This window comes from Emydura macquarii, unplaced genomic scaffold (genome assembly GCF_026122565.2).
Source record: "Emydura macquarii macquarii isolate MOO-44397 ecotype Brisbane River unplaced genomic scaffold, CSIRO-AGI_Emac_v2 contig_1551, whole genome shotgun sequence".
Classification (NCBI taxonomy): domain Eukaryota; kingdom Metazoa; phylum Chordata; order Testudines; family Chelidae; genus Emydura; species Emydura macquarii.
Genome location: NW_027131688.1, coordinates 19,170,620 through 19,188,678, shown reverse-complemented (window position 1 = coordinate 19,188,678; position 18,059 = coordinate 19,170,620). Strand labels below are relative to the sequence as shown.

Sequence of the window (18,059 nt, the reverse complement as noted above, 5' to 3'; positions counted from 1 at the left end):
CAAATACATTATAACTAGATATAACTTTTCAATAACTTTTTACGTAACCTTAAGTCCTCCTTTGTGTGATTGTCCATATGCCTATTCTACTGATGGGGCACATGCACCTTGTGTAAGAGATCAGTATCTTTTGGCCATCAGTAGCAGTAGGGTATGCATATGCTCTCCAGTCCTCATGCTGTGCTGTGCGGGCATATAAAACAGGGCACGCCAGCTACCATTCAGCTCTTCTAACCACCTCATGGCTTAGACACGGAGTCCAAGAGACTGGCAGCCTTCTTGATAGCCGTAGCTACCTAGTTACAAATAAGATGTTAGTAATTAACAGTTTAGTAGTTACTAGTTGGTTTGCCTGTTGCAACCTTTATTAGTTATTCGCTCTGATGTCATCCAGCTCACCCAGGTTTAAACCCTGTCCCTCATGTGAGAGAACTATTCCAGCTTCAGAGGGACACTCAAAGTGCCTCTATTATCTGGGAGAGATGCACATTCCCAGTACATGTGTGAATTGTAAGTCCTTCAGCTCCAAAACTAGGAAGGACAGGGAGGCCTGACTTCATGTCTTCCTAGTGACAAAGTGAATGAGACCAGCTTCCAAGCCAAGTTCTCTAGTTTACACCCACCCACCCACCCACCCACGTACAAGGGCCTTCAGAAGCCCGGGCTTGTTGACTCTGAGAGCTCCAACTTGAACAGTCACTCCTGACTACAACAGAGGCATCACCCTCATACTGCAGGGAGCTCCCCATGGTGGACTTCGCAGCTCACAACGGCTCCTGCTGAAACTCGGTGCTGAGCCGGTTCCAGCCCTGTGACACCGAAGCATTCAGTGCTGCAACCCAGCACTTCTGCAGTCCAGTGTCTCTCACTATTCTGCTGCATGAGGGCTATTCCCATCCTATCTGCAGCTTCTGGAGGCAGTTCAAAGCTGTAGCACAGCTTCTGCTAGCCATGTCCTCTTTTCCGGCCTGCTGCCAGAACTTCTGCCTTTGCGGCACCAGTCAGCGATGGTTCTCTTTGCTCCTGACCTTTCCTTTGCTTTCTAAATTTTTTGTTTTGTTTTTGGGCAGTAGTGAGTGGTTTTCTTTGTTCTGTCCGTCACCTGGACTGGGTATTTAGCACTCTGTGGCTGAAGCCACACAGAGTCTTCGCTGCAGTGCCTCTCTGCTGTGCTACTCTGCCCCCTTTTAGGGAAAGCAGAGCAGCTACCCAAGCACTGGGCTGAGCCTAAAAGATGCTCTGTCTGTGAGGCAGCTTTAACAGGCTCTACAGTGTGCAAATCATTCTCTGCCTATTCTCAGCCAACTGACCCTAGCATTGCTGGGGCATGGAGCTTTGAGTTGGACAGGTATTTTGGGACCCATATTCTCCCCACCCACCTGCCTTGAAGCTGATACTCCACCACAAAAACCTGACCAGAGGACTCAGAGCAACTCAGGAAGAGGCCTTAAGGATGAAGAGGACTTCATTTAGCTGGCCCAGGTGGTCTGTGTCCATTCAGAACTACAAGGACACAACCTTAGCAGGGATCTCAGTCCTACTCTAAGCTCTGACATGAGTCTTAAGTCTCTGAGAAGAGAAGCAGGACTCACAGTCCACTCCCCATCCTCCCAGTTTGAGTCAGGAAACTCTGGCAGTGAGTCCCCATTCCCTGACCTTGGGGAGTGGGAAACCTACAGGTGGAGGACTCAAGGAAGAAATTTCTAGAGGGCTCAAGGCCCTGCGCAAGGTCAACCACATAAGACACTCCTCAGGGTGTAGCTGGCCATCATGCCTGTAAAGCATGCAAAAAATTCAAAGAACAACAAAAAGGGTATTTTAGGTTTTTTTGTACCTTTTTATTTTTTGTAAAGGTATTCATCATCTGACTCAGACACCTCCTCCTTTTACAGAGGAAGGTCAGCTTATCAGAATGATTCTGAGCAGAATCAACAAAGGCATTTTCCCCCTGAGAAGTTTGAAACCATGTGCAAAAAATATGTATCTGTGATTATAGATCCAACCAAAATAGGCCCTCGAGGACAAGACTCGGAGCAAATACCTCCCTTCCAAATCCTCTCCTGAGGCAGGATTTTCTTTGTACCCATCTTTTTGAGGTGGTAATCAGAAAGGAGTGGGAATCTCCTGAAAAGGGCAAACTCATTAACAGTCATGTTCTCAGATTCTGCAATCTGCAAGAGCCAAAGAATGCTCTCACAAATGTGCCTAAGGTCAATGGTGCTGTAATATGTCTAGCAAAGGATATGGTTATTCAATCCAAAGGGGATTTCTTCCTCAATGATGCAACTGATAGAAAGATGGAAGCCATCCTTAGAAGGGGTTTTGATGCTTCCTCAGCCACTCTTGCAGCCTGGCAGCCATATGCTTTGTTCGAGCCACAATGTCATGGCTGGAGGACCTTAAAGCCCTTACAGTCAGAGACCAATCAGACTTTTAAGTCTATATCTAAGAAAATCTTCCCAGCCACAGTGTTGGTGGCAGATGCTTTAATGGATGCTATCAGGTTTTCTGCCAAAGCCATGGAGTCCCCTTCAGTGGTTGAAAGACATGTCTGGCTTTGTCCCTGGAACGTAGACACTCTTAACAAATCCTGTGCGCCTCTAAATTCATAGGTGCTCTCTTTGGAGAAAAATTGGATAACATAGTGGCTAAAAAGGCTGCCAAATCTGAACAGTCCCTCCACTCTCCACTTAGTCCTGTAAGAAGGGAATCCAAACCCATAATCAGACAGAGATGCTCCTTTCATCTCTTTTCCTCACAGACATTCCAGCAGAAAGGTATCAGGCACACCAAGGGAAAACTTTGCAGTGGAGCATGCGGAAAAACTTGAGGTTCTCCCACAATCTTCAAGGGCTCATTATGACTGAGTGAATATACCTCTGCCCAGACCTGAGCTTGGGAGGCAGAATTTCCCACTTTTCAGAGGAATGGTTTGCTTCTGCCATAGACAAGGGAGTGCAAGAGACAGTGCACCACAGAGCACTCAAACGAAGTGCTCCACTCCATCCCTTCTTCATCCAGTTTCCTGTCACCAGCGATGCCACAAAGTGTGAGCTCATCCAGAATGAGATCTCCCATCTCCTAGAGCAATAGGAGTTTCCCCAGAATGCTTCTCAGGGTTTGACTTCATTTTCTTCATTGTTCAGAAGTGCACTGGTGGAGTCAGGGCCATCCTCAATCTGAAAAGACTCAACAAATGGATGAAGAAAATGAAGTTCCAGATGGAGACCCTCTAGCTTCCATAGTGATTTCCCTGTATCAAAGGATTTCCTAACCTCGGTGGATTTGTCAGATGCATACCTTCGTGTTCCAGTGCATCCCTGCCACAACAGGCTCCTGAGATTTGATTACAGTATGCATCATGACCAGTACCAATCTCTGTCATTTGGTTTCTCCTCAGCCTCCAGGGTACTTATGAAGATGCTGGAGATGATCATAGCCAGCCTTGGATCCCAAGGTATTCATCTGTATCCCTTCCTGGATGACATTGTAATCGGAGTTCCATCTCATACCCAGTGTTACAATCTAGACTGTAAATCTCCTACATCTCCTCTTCCTCATGGATTCATGATAAATACCAAGAAAAGTTCTTGTTTGCCTTGACAAAGGATTATTTACCTGGGTGTGGAGCTAGACCCTTCAGTGGTGCAGATCTACCCATCACGTGACAGATTCTGCAAGATTTAGGATCTGATATCCAGGCTGTTCAAGTGCAGGAGCCCAACCAAAACTCAGTGTCTTCAGCCACTGGGCCTCCTGGTCTTGTGCACAAGGATCACTCTTGCACGAAATCGCACATCAAATGCCTCCAATCCTTTTTTCTGAAGTATGGGTCCACTCCGAGTGATGCTTATGATGAATTTACATCACTGGTTACTGAGGCCAACTTGTATCCAGGACCAGTATCCAAGAGGCATTGGATGTGATAGAGATGGCTGCCAGATCAGTAACAATGGTTATTGTTATGCCCTAGGCCTCATGGCTTCAGGGATTGGGATTCCCCAGAACAGTACAACCCACAGTGGAAAATCTGCAGTTGTTCAGATCAAAATCCATTGAGGGGAAACAGCAATATCCTTCACAGAGACCAGTCCAGCCATACATCTGCCACCAGAGGTCTTCAGAACTATCTGGAAAATAATAGTATTTCCACAAGAGGAGATGGCTATAGCAGTAGGCTTTTCTAGGCAGGCCTGTGGGACCCACTTTCATTGCTCTTTTTCTGAGGTGGAGTGTGGTAGGACCACAAGGCCTCCAGCAGGGAGCCTCAAAGGGCTTGGTACACTCTGTCACATAATTAGAACACACTCCACTAGAGTGCAAATGACATCAAGAGCATCACTCAGAAACTTACCACTATTAGACATTTTTAAGGCACCTATTTGGGCATCAGTCCATATGTTTATTCAGCATTATGCTTAGATGAAGTCTCTAGATCTGATTCTGCATTTGGTAAAGCTGTCCTGTAAAGCTGTCCTGTCACTATTAAATTATGCTGAGCTCCCACCTCTTTTACATAATAAGTCACCAACAGTGCAGATGGACAGTCACTTGAAGGAGAAGGGAAGTTACTTACCACGTACAGCACCTGGAGTTCTTGAAGAAGTATTGTCCATATGCACATTCCATGAACCACCCTTCCATTACCCCTACCACGGAGTCGTCGAAGGAGTTCTGCAGTGAAAAGGAACAAAATGGTAGTGGCTGCACCTTGCCCTTATATGCCCTCGCATTGGGGCACAATGACTGGAGAGTGTGCGTGTGCCCCACAGGTACTGCTGGCCAAAATGACTCCGATCTCTACCACGTGAGGCGCATGTGCACAATCAATGGAATGTGCAGATGGACAGCACATCTCAAAGAACTGCAGTTAGAGCACACAGTAACTACACTTTGTTTATTACTAACTTTAGGATTTAAATTACCTAGTAGCAGCAAAATAAAATAAACGTTGCTGTTAATATTTGGATGTTCTTTTTACCTGGAAACATAAACGGTTCAGCCAGTTTAGTAGTAGTAGGCATCCTTCGGTCTCAAGAGACCACATGTATGCGCCCCTGAGAAGTTTAAAAAAAAAAAAAAAAATGTGCTCAGTTGGTTTTATGGAAGCTGCAACTATGGCTGAAGAGACTCCTTTCAGAGAGACCATCTCTGCCGCATTTGTCACATTTAAAGGTGGTGTTTCGGCTCTTTGGGCTCTGCTTTCTGTGAGCTCTTTTCTCGTCTGCTAAGCGGGACTTCTTCCTCTCATAGCTTTGTAGACCTTTATTGAGCTCTTGTTTCCAAAGGCTGTGGTCCTGAGTGTGGCTTCCTAGTTATCCATATCCACGTCCATTTCTTTAAGGTCTCGCTTGCACATATCCTTGAAATGCAATTTGGGTGTCCTTTAGGTCTTTTTCCAAATGCCAGTTCACTGTAGAGGATGTCCTTTCGGATATGCTCATCATTCTTTTGGCACACGTGCCCAAGCGAGCGGAGGCTTCTCTGTTTAAGGAGTGTTTGCAGACTGGGTATGTTGGCCTGTTTGAGCACCTCAGTGTTGGTGACTGTCCCTCCAGGAGATTCCAAAAATTTGGCTAAGACAACCCATATGAAAGCTGTTGAGCCTTTTTTCCTGATGAGAGTAAGGTTCATGTTTCACTCCTGTATAAAAGTGTACTGATAATGCATGCACAATACATACAGATCTTTGTTCTGATAACGCATGCACAATACACACAGATCTTTTCCAGATGTGTTTTGCTGTACTCTCCAGCAGGCCTGGCTTCACTCCTTGCAGCATTGCTCCCATGATGTGTTCCAGCTCACAACTGCCTTCCTCCATGTGTCACGGGCAAGTGGTAAGCTTGGATCTGGCTTCAGTGCTCACCTCTTCTGCTCCCCAGGCCTTGGATTCTGTGCTGAAGTACCTCTGCTCCCAGGTCTACAATTTTGGGTGTGCCTGCTCTTTGGCTGGAACCTATGCTCAGCTCTAGCTCCTCAACTTGCTGATGTCTGGTTACATGGAGCAATGCAGGGAATATGCCCTGTAGTCCATTAATTCCCCTTTGTCTGGAGAGCAAAAGGCAGGTCCCAGCAAGGCAAGAAGACGGAAAAGAATGTTGGGTAGTTGGCCTGTAGAAGGAATTCAGGCTGGGGATCAACATGATCTCAACAATGGTCCATGAAGATGGATCGTAGCAACAACATTTTTAATAGACCTGGTTGGGGTAAGGTGTGTGTCAAGAAGACCGGAGAGGAGGAACTTGAAGTAATCAAAATGGGAAATAAGGCTCTGGACTAGTATGTGTTGTTTTTTTTAATTGTGTCCATAGAGGTTTTATCTTGGAGATATTATGGAAGAAAATACTGCAAGATTTGGACATGGCCTGCATACACGTTTTAAAAGAGAACATTTTAATATCTTTTCAGAAAGAAATTGCTTACAGCAATGCAACTAACATAGATTTCCTGTTATTTTGGGAGTGGGACACTTCATTATTTTTAAATCCCCAAAATATTTAAATTTTTAAAAATAATTTTGTAATTGAACAGTACAAGCACCAGAATCATACTTTTTTATAGGGTTTTTATAGGGTTGATAGAGATTGATGAATTATTTAAATAAAAAGAGGATTTTTAAAATTTTAAATTGAATACATTTTTCTTTTTAAAAATAAACCTATTTAAAATTAAATGTGAAAATATGAGAAACTCGTGTTAACACCTAGCATTACTATAATCTGTTGAAGTCATTTAAGTTAAATAGTCAGTACATGTTTGCTGCTCAATTTTTTAGGAAAGTCAAATCACTGAACTACTGGATGTCATTGGCTAAATTCTGAAACAGGAATATATTGAGGTACTAAACTAGCTATTGACAGCAGCAGCCTCTTCTGTAGGTGCTGAGAGTTTATTCTGTTGCTTCAGTTCAATAATTAGCTAATTCAAAGTTGAGAAACCAGTTGGGAGTTGCAAAAGCAGGAAAGCTTGTTTTTTCTCTTCCAATCTATGAATAAAAGGAAGCTGTGAGATGATGAGATTCACTAGTTCTAAAATCTTGAATGACATGGTTACCAGAAACAGTCATTCAGTTTATTTTACTACTGATAGATAATTCCTTTGTTTAATAAATCAGTTTTAAATACAAAACAAAAGATTACACACAGAATTTGTCATCTAATAAAGAAGAAATGCATCATCCACCACTTTCTAATGTAACAATGTAAACATTAAGAATCTGAATAAATGTATATAAAGCTATATAATAGCTTAAATGTGTATGGATATAGTGTATTCTCCTGGTTAACAAAAGTAAGTACCAAATTTAGTGTCAAGGCTATATTAAGTTGTAAACCAACATGTCTTAAGGGCTCCCAGCAATGAGAATTAACCTCTCTTTAGGAAAATAACTAAAAGAGTACAAATACAAAATAAGATTAAAATTGAAGATTTAAATCAATCTACTCTGCCAACATGCCTGATCTTCACCTCATGGAATGTCAGATATTACAACAATGCTCATATGATGACAAATAGGTCTCTTATTTACAGTATCTGGTGTAAATATAGGTGTGACGGTTATGCTTCATTGCTTAAGAAATACACCAGTAGTTTACAAAAAACCCAAACCAACTACTATTACTGTAAATGCTTTTCAGGATTAAGCAAGCTTTACTGTATTTTTTCTGGGATGCTGTGTAACTACAAAAAAGTTTGATGTTTTCCAGTATTCAAAGAAAATCTGATTTCATATGCTTTTTATTAATATAAAAAGATTATTTAAAACATTCAAAATATTGTAGCAAACTATATCCTGGTGTTTTTAGGTGGTGGAAGTTGGACACTTCTGGGGTTACCAAATAGATGAAAAAAATATGATTCATCTTGAAAGTCTTACTGCTGAGATTAACCAGTTGGACCTGATGCCTCTGCCAGTGCGTCCATATCCGGATTTAGTTTGTTTGGCACAGTTTACTGATTTGGAAAACAAAAGATACTATAGAGCCCAGATCTTGTATGTTTCTGGAGATTCTGCTGAGGTATGTTATGTCATTGAATGGTAAGAAGTAATTGGATTACTAATCTTGTAGCTTCATATTTTTAATGAAATACTTTTGTGACAAATACAAACTTCTTTATAAAGTAAACAAATGTATAAAACCACAGTTAAAACCAAACCTTAGCATAAGTACCACAGGCTGAAATGAATGATCAGTCAGAACACAACAGGGAAATTGTCACTTTGTGACACTGAAAGACAATTTTGATAAGAGAGAAAAGTGGGTAGTGTAGTAATGTGTGCTGAAGTAGAAGGTAGCAAATGAAAAGTTGAAAACAGCTGTGAGTACAAGAGCTATAGTTTGGAAGAACGTGCCAAATAATGAAATTATAAGTATGACGGGGTCCCCCGGGGTGCAACCTGAAAACTGTGGGAACGCTGTGCCCTCTTCACTCTCCCTCATAATGTCTTGCTAGTGACAAGTAGCAAGCCCCTCCAGGCACTGTTATCACCTAGCCCAATGACATGCAGAGCACAAAACCCGGCTATATTGCTTGAATGTTAACGTGGGTTGCCTCTCACTCTGATGATGCTGTCAGCAAGCTACACTTACACAGCCATCTACAGACAGAGACATACCCAACTGAGTTCTATAAGTGCTTTGCCAGCCACTCATGAATCCACCGAAAAGTAAACTGACAGCCAGTTACCTCCCTGCAGTTTCCAAGAACTGCACCAAAAGGAGTCTGTCGCCCAAATTACATTAATAAGTTCACTCCCCCGCTCATTGTGGGGAAGACATGCAACATCTTTTGTTACTGAGCTAAGATTTTTAGACACTCCAATTCAAGATCACTCTAGTTGAGAGAAAACATTAAACAAGTTTATTAACTACAGGAAAATAGATTTTAAGTGATTGTAAGTGGCAAATGTAAAGAGATTAAAAGTAGTTACCAAATGAAATAAACATAAAATTGCAGTCTAAGTTCTACACACTAACAAAATTTTTAATCTAAAAATTATCTCACTCTGAGATGGTACAAGTAGGCTACCAATTCTCAATTCACAACCAGAGTCTGCTTTCCCCTCCCGGGACAACCTCTCCTCCTAGTCCGAAGCTCTTTGTCTTCCAGATGCTTCTTCAGATGTTGAGTTGCGGGGAAAGAGAAGTCCTGTAATGATGTCATATTCCCCCTTTTATAATCTGCTTCAGCGGTTCTCAAACTTCATTGCTCCACGACCCCCATCTGACAACAAAAATTACAATGTGACCCCGGACGGGGGAGGGGAACGAAGCCTGAGACCCACTGCTCCAGGTGGGGGAGTGCGGAGCCTGAGCCTTGCTACCCTTGACTGAAGCCCTCTGGCTTCAGCTGCAGCCACGGGCGGTGGGGCTCAGGCTTCAGCCACAGGCCCATGAGTCTAATGCTGGCCCTGACAACCTTATTAAAATGGGGTCATGACCCACTGTGGGGTCCTGACGCACAGTTTGAGAAATGCTGTGCTAGAACAATTGGGCTTGTGACTTGTGGGGTCGTCCTCCTTGGTCGGTCCAGCCCCATTGCAAACGTGCTTTCTATAGCGAAGCCTTCATTGTAAACAATTCCTGGTAGTGGAATCTTCTTGAATGGCTGAGAGAGAGTCATTAACGTATGTCATTAGTGTATGTAAAAGGATGACCAGTGTGTAGTCCTTGTCAATGGCTTCTGAGCACGGTTGCATGCTACCTCTCGCTGGTGACCAAAGGTTCCTCTTCCCAGAGCCTTGACTATCTGGCAAGAGCCTTGATTGCACTGTGGCAATGACACCTCACCATTGTTCCCCTGAAAGCTACATGCCCAGCTACAGCTAACCACTCCTCATGGTAAAGCTTGTTTGAGGTCTGAATCAGGCCAGCAGGTAGGTCGGGGTGGTCAATTTTTTTTTTTTTTTGTGTCAAGGTCCAAATTTCTTAGTTAAGGTCCAGACTCCAAAGAAAATAACTACAAAATCCCAATAATAAGTAAATAAAAAGATTTCAGGGTCCATTCAAAAGCATCTGGTAGTCCACATTTGGCCCGCAGTCCGCCTATTGGCTATCCCTGGTGGAAGTGTAGCCTCAGCTATAGGCTGGCTGTGCTTTGCTGTAAGGCCATCACCTGTCGTCATAGATGTGGTGCCCTTTAAGTGTAGAGACAATTTCATGGTAAGCTAGCAACCCTTTTTTTGACTATGCATTCTTGGCCAGGACCACCTGACAGTCCTGAGGTGTATGAGTATGAGTGTGACTTTAATAGCTTCATGGTGGCACTACTTGTAATTGCATCATCAGTTGATGAAATTTGATCTGATTTTGTAAGTACATGCCTTAAAGGAGTCCATTAAATTTCCAGAGCCTTGGAATCTTTGTGCCCTCCCTGTCAGCAAGTGGACAGGCAAAGCAGCTGATCAGGGACCTGAGACAAGCCTGTCTTTTCCACTAAGGTTTTTTTTTTTTTTTTTTGCTCTGGATGGGTGGGTGTAATCCCGGACTGTCACTCATCCCTACAGGCCAGTCTGTGCAGTAGCCACCTGCCAATCTAGAGATCACAAGTAGGTGACTTCATCCACCGCTGATTTGAGGCAAGATTATGCAAATTTCATTCTAAATCATCAGCCCCTAGTCCATAATTAGTGTGGGCCAGAGACTGTTGCCTCTGAGAGAAGTTTGCTTAATCCTGTCTCTAGTTAGCAGTTGTTTTTGATTGATGGATACGTAACCTAGGAGAAGATGTAGTAATAGGCAAGACAAAATTGACTGGTTGTTTCTGACACATTCTGCCTCCAGTAACCCATTATTCAAGACTCCGTAGTTGCTATAAATATTTGTTTTTCAGTTGGTTATATAGTGTATTGTGCTAATGAACTTGACTGTCTGTGTATCTGATGATGTGTAATTATTAAAGTAGTTTTATATACTGCAGTAGGTCCACTGTGTGCTTACTACCTTACATCTGCTAAACTAGCACTTTATTTAGTATTTTAAAATGTCCACTGATCTTATATTTTCATTGCTTTCTTTGTTGTCAAGGTTTTTTTTGTAGATTACGGCAATAGATCAAGAGTGTTTTTAAATCTTTTAAAGGAAATTCCTAATTATCTTCGAGAGCTTCCTTTTCAGGTAATAATAAATGGTGTTTGTTTCTTTTTAATGCATGTATTTAATATTCTAGGCCAAGAAGTTTAAGGGTTTTTTAAGCTTCAACAAAACTTTACCAAGTAATGATCCATGACTGGTTACCATATTTTGCTGATCTAATGTATGTGAAAGCCTTCATCACCAGTCATCCGTAAAGTATGTTCGGAAGCCTAAATCTTTTCCACCAAGAGAAGACCTATTTAATAACTCACTTTGTTTCATGTAGCTGCGTTATATCGCATGTGATTGTAGAGCAGTGGTGCTCAGGCTGTGGTTTGGGGCCATGTGTTGTCCTCATGGGTTATTGTCTGGACAATATTTGTATCTGATTATTAAATGAAAATATTTTCTTAGTCATGCCTTAAAAATTCTTTTAAACTGAAGTGTTTTAATCAGCCCTGTCCTTATGGGGATGCTGTAGCGAGCAGCTGCTTTCCGTTCATCTTTCCCTGTCTTTCATACAGCCCCAGGTGCTGCTTTGAATTGCAACAGGGTTGGATTGCCCTAGTAGCTTAACTCTCAGGTGCTCAACAGCTTCCCCACTGGCCACCTGGTGTATCATAGCTCTGGTTGCTCTGTTGTCTGCTTATCTGCTAGGCTCAGAGAGAGAAGGTTAGGCAGTTGGGGAGCTTTATCTGACCTCATGGCAACTCCAAGCAAAGGATCCTGTTATGCAGCCACCCAAGGGATCTCCTGAGAGGGGAAAATGAGGAGAAGCTGAGAACTAATAACCAGTTACTCCCTGATTCTCTAATCTAGATCGTGGAGCAGCATGGAATATGATCTAACTTGCACCTACCAACAACAGTACCCTATGGACCATATACCTGCTGGGTATAGTTAGAATGTAGAGCACCCTATCTAAAATCCTGACACCCACCCCCTGTACCAGGAACTGTAGAAAGGATTGTATATGAACTAGCTTTGCCAGCCCTGTGCCTGGTGGAAGCCCTCGATGCTCATGGAATCATAACTGGGATAACTTGACTTTTTCTGCTCTTTGTTCAACTTACCTCTTAAGCAGTACCTGAGTTTTTCATCTAACCATTTCAGTTATACTTGATTTTAATATTAAATGATGAACTTTGAACCAGCTCTAAAATAGACTTTCCATGCTGGATGGCTAGTCTTTAAAAAATAAATTTGACTTAGATCTATCTTTGCAAATAAAATAACTAGACTTAATTTTTTTCAAATTGAAACTCAGCTGTCCAGCCCTCACTTAATGATCTGTGTACAAGTCTGTGAAAGCACATATGCCATTCTGATGTTAGTATGTACAATGTTGATTAAAATTTACAATTGAACCAGCTGGGTTTTTTTCCTGTGCATTAGATCTTAACAGGGTGAATCTCGTATTTATTTTTTTATTATGAAGTATTAATATTACATATACTTTTTTAGGATGTCACAACTTAGGAATCCCTTATTCAATTCCCTTCAAACTTGGTAGAGAAAAATTTCTCTCTGCCTCAGACCTAACCTTCCAATATTAATCCCGATAGTCCTTTGTGGAGTGTGGGTACAGGAGAATAAGTCTTATAATTGAAACTCATCTGCAACCTTAACTATGGAAAGGTTGCAATGGAAATATGTCATTAGAGTACCCTGTTTACACTTCACTTTCAAGGGTAAAACAGTTGCTATAAGGATCTGTAACTGAAACCTTCTGGGATTACACTACACTTTTGCTATTTTCATTAAAATAGCTGCAACATTTTCAGGGAGAAAATCCTCATAGGATTAATTTGTGTGGATGATAAATCAATATTGCATGCACCTATATGAATTATGAAATATGCATTATTTTTGTTAATTGTTAAGTCCTGCCTCCCATGCACCATTGGAAACTGTCCTATTGGTTGAAGTGGTATGTAACATGGGCAGTAATGTGTAGACCAAGGGCACTGGAACCTTTCTAGAAATCGGGGGACCGATGGTGCCAGAACTGGGGGGAGTAGGGAGCTATGCCTCCCCACTTTTTAACATGGGCATAGTTTGGGGATCAGAGAGGTGACATTGCCTCCCCGCCAAACTGCAAGCCTCAGATAGGTGCAGAGCAGTGCTGACATGGGCTACACTTCGCGATGGGGGAGCTGATAATGGTGATCAGGTTCCCCGGTACAAAGTGCAGCCCCTGCCTGCACTGCTCTGCGACTGCCCAAGGATTCCAGTTTGAGGGAGGAGGGGGGAGGACAATTCTGCTCTCTGCCCTCCCCCAAACTACACCCATGTTAAATAGTGGGGGGTCATGGTCCTCCAACTTTTAAAAGTGAGGGTGCCACCCCCTGGCAGCCCCGGTTCCAGCGTTGTTGGTGTAGAAGTATGCGCAGTGACAATTGGTAAAATGGGATTTGTACCAATAGTTTTATGGCAATCTTAGGAGCTCCCTGTGTAAAATAACAAATTCAGTGTGGTTAATGGAGGAAGTGTTATGCATGTAGTGGTTTATCATTTTTATTGTTACTGACTTGAATTGTTTTGGTAAGAAAATCAAAATGTATGTGTCACTTCTGGAGCCCATCATGCATTCTTCAATGTTATGTTTTAGGCTTTAGAATTCAAGATATGCAAGATGCGCCCCTCTGCAAAATCTCTTGTATGTGGAGAGCAGTGGAGTTACAGTGCTAGCCAAAGATTTGCTTCATTAGTAAATGGCTGTGCTCTCATAGTGAAGGTGTATTCAGTTTTGCACAGTGTTCTGCATGTGGATGTTTACCGTTACTCAGGAATTAAAGAAGTGAATATTCGAGATGTGCTCATTGAAGAGGGCTATGCTGAACTGGCAGAAGAATCATATGAATCAAAAGTATGTATTAAATAAAAAGCAATGTTTTGCCATGTCTGTTTAGTTTCTTGGGCTAATTTATTTCATCTTCTCATGGCCTGATACATTGAGCTGAGATCTTGACAGCTAAGCAGGGTTAACTCTGATAGTACTTAAATGAGAGTATGTATTACAAAACGTACATGTATATATGTAAGACTGTTGTTAATATAATTGGTCTTTGAGATAGTTTACATATACTAAAGTAATCATAGTATGGTCAGAACTAAGCTGTTTTTGAGACTCTTCCAAACCAATGTCCCCCAGTGAAGAGTTTAATGCTTCAATTAGATGGGTGTTTTGTATAAAGTCAACTAAGTGCTTTATGATTCAGTGGAAAGTGTTAAGGCAAATTACTGTTTTTTGTACTCAAACTTGCTTGTCTACACAGATATATGCGCAGTTTCTTCTAGTTTTAAAAAGTTTGAACGTTTCACAATTTGTTCTAACACTTTCATTTTTATTTAGCAAAGCAATGAACTCAAAGAATTATATTCAAAACAAATAAAAAATAAGGAGCATGCATCTGTAACGCCAAAAAACCCAAGAGAGGAAGAAAAATGCCTCATTGAAATGTTGTTAAATCGCTTTTCTGCCAATAAATTTGGTACATCAAATTGTAAGGTAACTTCCGAAATGGTTTTATTTCTGTATGAAATGATCAGCACATGATCTGGTGTTTTAGGCCTATGCCCAAGATAGAAAGCCTTTTTTCTGACAAGATTTGATATTCTGCCTTAATATTGTTTCAACTTCAGGTTCAGCTATAAGACACTATACATTTGTGGGGTTCTTGGATATAGATTTGTGAACCAATGAAAGAACTGGATTAAATATTACCTAGGTAATTGTTAAGGCTGAATTAACAATTTTTGAGGTCTTAAGATTTCTGTGTTAGGTACTGAGTGACTTCAACTTGTGGTACAAATATGAAAAGCAATTTATCCTCAACATTTTAAAGGAAATAAGTGCTTCCCTCTTTTCTCCCCTATTTATATCAGTTTTTAATTCTAAAAAATAAATGATGAAGGAATTCAAAATTTACTCCAGGTTTGTGTGCAGAATAGCCCTAGTTAGGCTGTGGGATGCAGGCAGTACAGATGCTTTTAAATTTACTTTTAAAATTTTGTGCATCTCCTGGCACTTCTGTGTTAATCAGAGAGACTTCCGATGGGCAATGCGCTGGGGATGCATGTGGGGTCACATGCCACGCCCCCTACCCCCCCGAGATTTACTGCTTGGCTTGTACTGCACATACTCACATTGACTGAGCATGCTCAGTAACACTGCTGAAGCTGGCTGCCCTCACTCTGTGCCATCACTCACACTATTGGCAGGCACAGGTCATCTCAGACTCCAGAGTTAATCATTTTGGGGAACCATACAACTCTGAGTGATGACCAAATTAACTATTAATTCTTCTTCAAGTATATGTCCTTATGGATGTGCCTCCATAGGATGCACGTGGATCCATGCACTCTCAACTGAAGAATGCAAAGCAGTGTTTGCATGCCTGTGCCTCCACAGAACACCACCTCCTGTCCCCGAACGAAGGCATATAAGGAGGCATGGACCCGCTGCCACTCAGTTCTTTCTCAACCACCTGTGACTCGAGATGTAGCAATTGTGTGTCTGTTGAGTCTCAGCTTCCCACTTTTCTTGTATGCTGTTTACTCTTTATTTTCATTTTCTTAGTTATTTTATTTCTTTAGTTTTAGACACTTACTTACATTTAAAAGGGGGGAGTTACCCTCCCCCTGTTTCTCCTTCAGTCCACTACCAGGCTGGAGTTTAAGCCCGGTCAGACCTGCTACAGGTTTTTTCCCTATAGTGGCAGGCATTTGAGCTCTCTCTCCTGCCTTGGAAACACCCACGTTCCATCTAAGTGTAAGATCTGTACAGGATTTAAAGGCAGGTCTCAGAGAGGCAAGACTGAAGCTCCTAAAAGAATGTTCACTAGTCCTCGATATTCCCTGCAGTACATCAATCTCAACATTCTAGGCAGCTCGGGTGGCAGCAGTACCTTCAGAGACTAGGACTTCTAAGAAGAACCCTCTTTCTCCTTCCTGAGAACCTGAGAGGAGGGATAGGTCACTCCATAAATCCCGCTTGTAAGGAGATCTCATATTCCTCAAGGGATTCAACTGAGGCGACATCTGAGCACAGTGCTGAGCACAAGAAGCAGTGCTGCACAAGAAGGTGCTGCACAAGAAGCAGTGTGTGGACAAGTCTTCTAAGAGACAGCACAGAGAACAGTTTACCTCAGTACCGACTGACACTTCAAGGCACTGAGATACACGCAGGCCTTCTGTGCGTGCCCTGGTACCATCATTTTCCTTACACCAGGGCTCCACCGTAAGAGAAGCTCCTCTGCAAGCCTCACCAATACTACATTCACTGTTTCTGCAACACCAGGTCCTGGCTTCAGTTCAGTCTTCTGCATACCAGAGCCCTCCAAATCTCTTTCCCTGGACGACCTGTTTATACTGGAGGTAGCAGATCTCCTCTGTTACAGTCCTCTACCAGGGCCACTTTCTTGGTACTGCTCAGATAGATTGAACCCCTGGTTAGAGCTCCAGCCGTTGGTACTGGCACTTATGTCTGAGGCTCCCGCCTACAGCCCATGGGATGATGATTCTTTAGACTCTGAGGTCTCAGTACAGGGCTCTTTTTCGGCATCTTACCACCACACCTTTTGAGCCAGTATTCTGAAGCTTTTTCAGACCCCACAAGACATCCTGAAGCTATAGCCTAGGGCTTATGACTATTGGTGTGGGGACCCTTTCTTTCACCCTCAGTGAGCAATTTTATAGGGTTTCAACCAGAAAGAGACCCCAATACCTGCCAGTATGACATTGTTCACAGGCATCGATTGAACAACCTTTGGTGCCACAGGATTGCCATTCGGTACCACACAATCATCATTCAGTACCTGTATGTCCTCTCAGCATTGAGAGACCCTGAGGAGAAGGATGACCCCCAGATGGAGGGAAATTTGCCCCTATAGCTAAATCTTCTTCATCCCCAGAAGAGATGGTAATGCTGACCACTTTCAGGCCTTGCAGGACCCTGAGAAATACCTGGTTGAATTCCTTGGGATCCCTTTAGAGACGGTCCAGGAGTCTCAACACTCCTTGGTGGACATTTTAAAATATCATCTCTCAGGGAAAAATCACCTCCCCATAAATGTTGCTCAGTTATCAGCTGCTCTCACTGTCTGGCAAACACCTGCCATTATCCAGCCCACCTGTAAGTGGGAAGTTAAAAAGTACTATATTCCAATCAAGGGCATGGAGAATTTCCTTTTTCCCCCTACCTCAATTCCCTCATGGTGGACATGGGTAGTAAAGCGATAGACGGGGCCATTCCAGACAGCCCTCTTATGATAAAGAGTTCAAATGAGTTCAAAAGAGCTTATATCTTGTGGGTAGGAAAAGCTACTCCTTGGGAGCTCTCCAATTTCATGTGACAAATATGTTGGCAAAATATGACTTCTATATATATTTCATGTTCGCTCATTTTATAGAACATCTGCCACAGGACCAGAGAATAATTTAATTTCAGAGGGCCAGTTGATACCCAAAACCTTCCTCCAATCTGCCCTAGATGCCACAGACACAGCTTCTAAATCCCTAGCTGAAGTTATCTGAGAACATTTTGGCTCCAGTCTTCCAAGAGAAATGCAGAATACAGATGAAGACTTTCTCTTTGAAGGGCCTGGGCTTTTCAGCTCTGACACGGACTCCTACCTCCGCACTCTGAAGAACTCGAGAGCTACTTACAGTCACTGGGAGTTTACGTTCCTACAACCAAGAGACAATTTAGAAGGTATCAAATGTCACAGCAGTCTAGGCCATTCCAGTACAATCCACAACAGGCCTTTCCCAGATTTTGAGCCTTTCAGAAGAGGAGATCTAGACATCAGAAAAGGGAACCACTCCCTTCTACAGCAACATCATCTACATTTTAAGAAACAGTTTTGACATCTTGGTCGAGGGCCTCAAGCAACCTAATCCTGTGCTGAATGATTACATCCAATTCCCCTTTGGAGATCAGCTATCCCACTTTCTGCCTGCCTGGGCATGAATTACCTC

The 18,059-nt window shown here is 42.5% G+C and overlaps 1 protein-coding gene across 1 annotated transcript in view; it reads left to right on the top strand.

Moving 5' to 3' along the window:
* The window catches only part of TDRD9 (tudor domain containing 9), a 141,966-nt gene that overhangs the window by 106,017 nt on the left and 17,890 nt on the right, over nucleotides 1-18,059 (top strand). Inside the window, exons 26-29 of the mRNA XM_067554979.1 lie at nucleotides 7,809-8,021; nucleotides 11,031-11,120; nucleotides 13,690-13,947; nucleotides 14,434-14,589. Of these exons, the coding sequence (XP_067411080.1) occupies nucleotides 7,809-8,021; nucleotides 11,031-11,120; nucleotides 13,690-13,947; nucleotides 14,434-14,589 (717 nt within the window). The remainder of the gene's footprint in view (nucleotides 1-7,808; nucleotides 8,022-11,030; nucleotides 11,121-13,689; nucleotides 13,948-14,433; nucleotides 14,590-18,059) is intronic.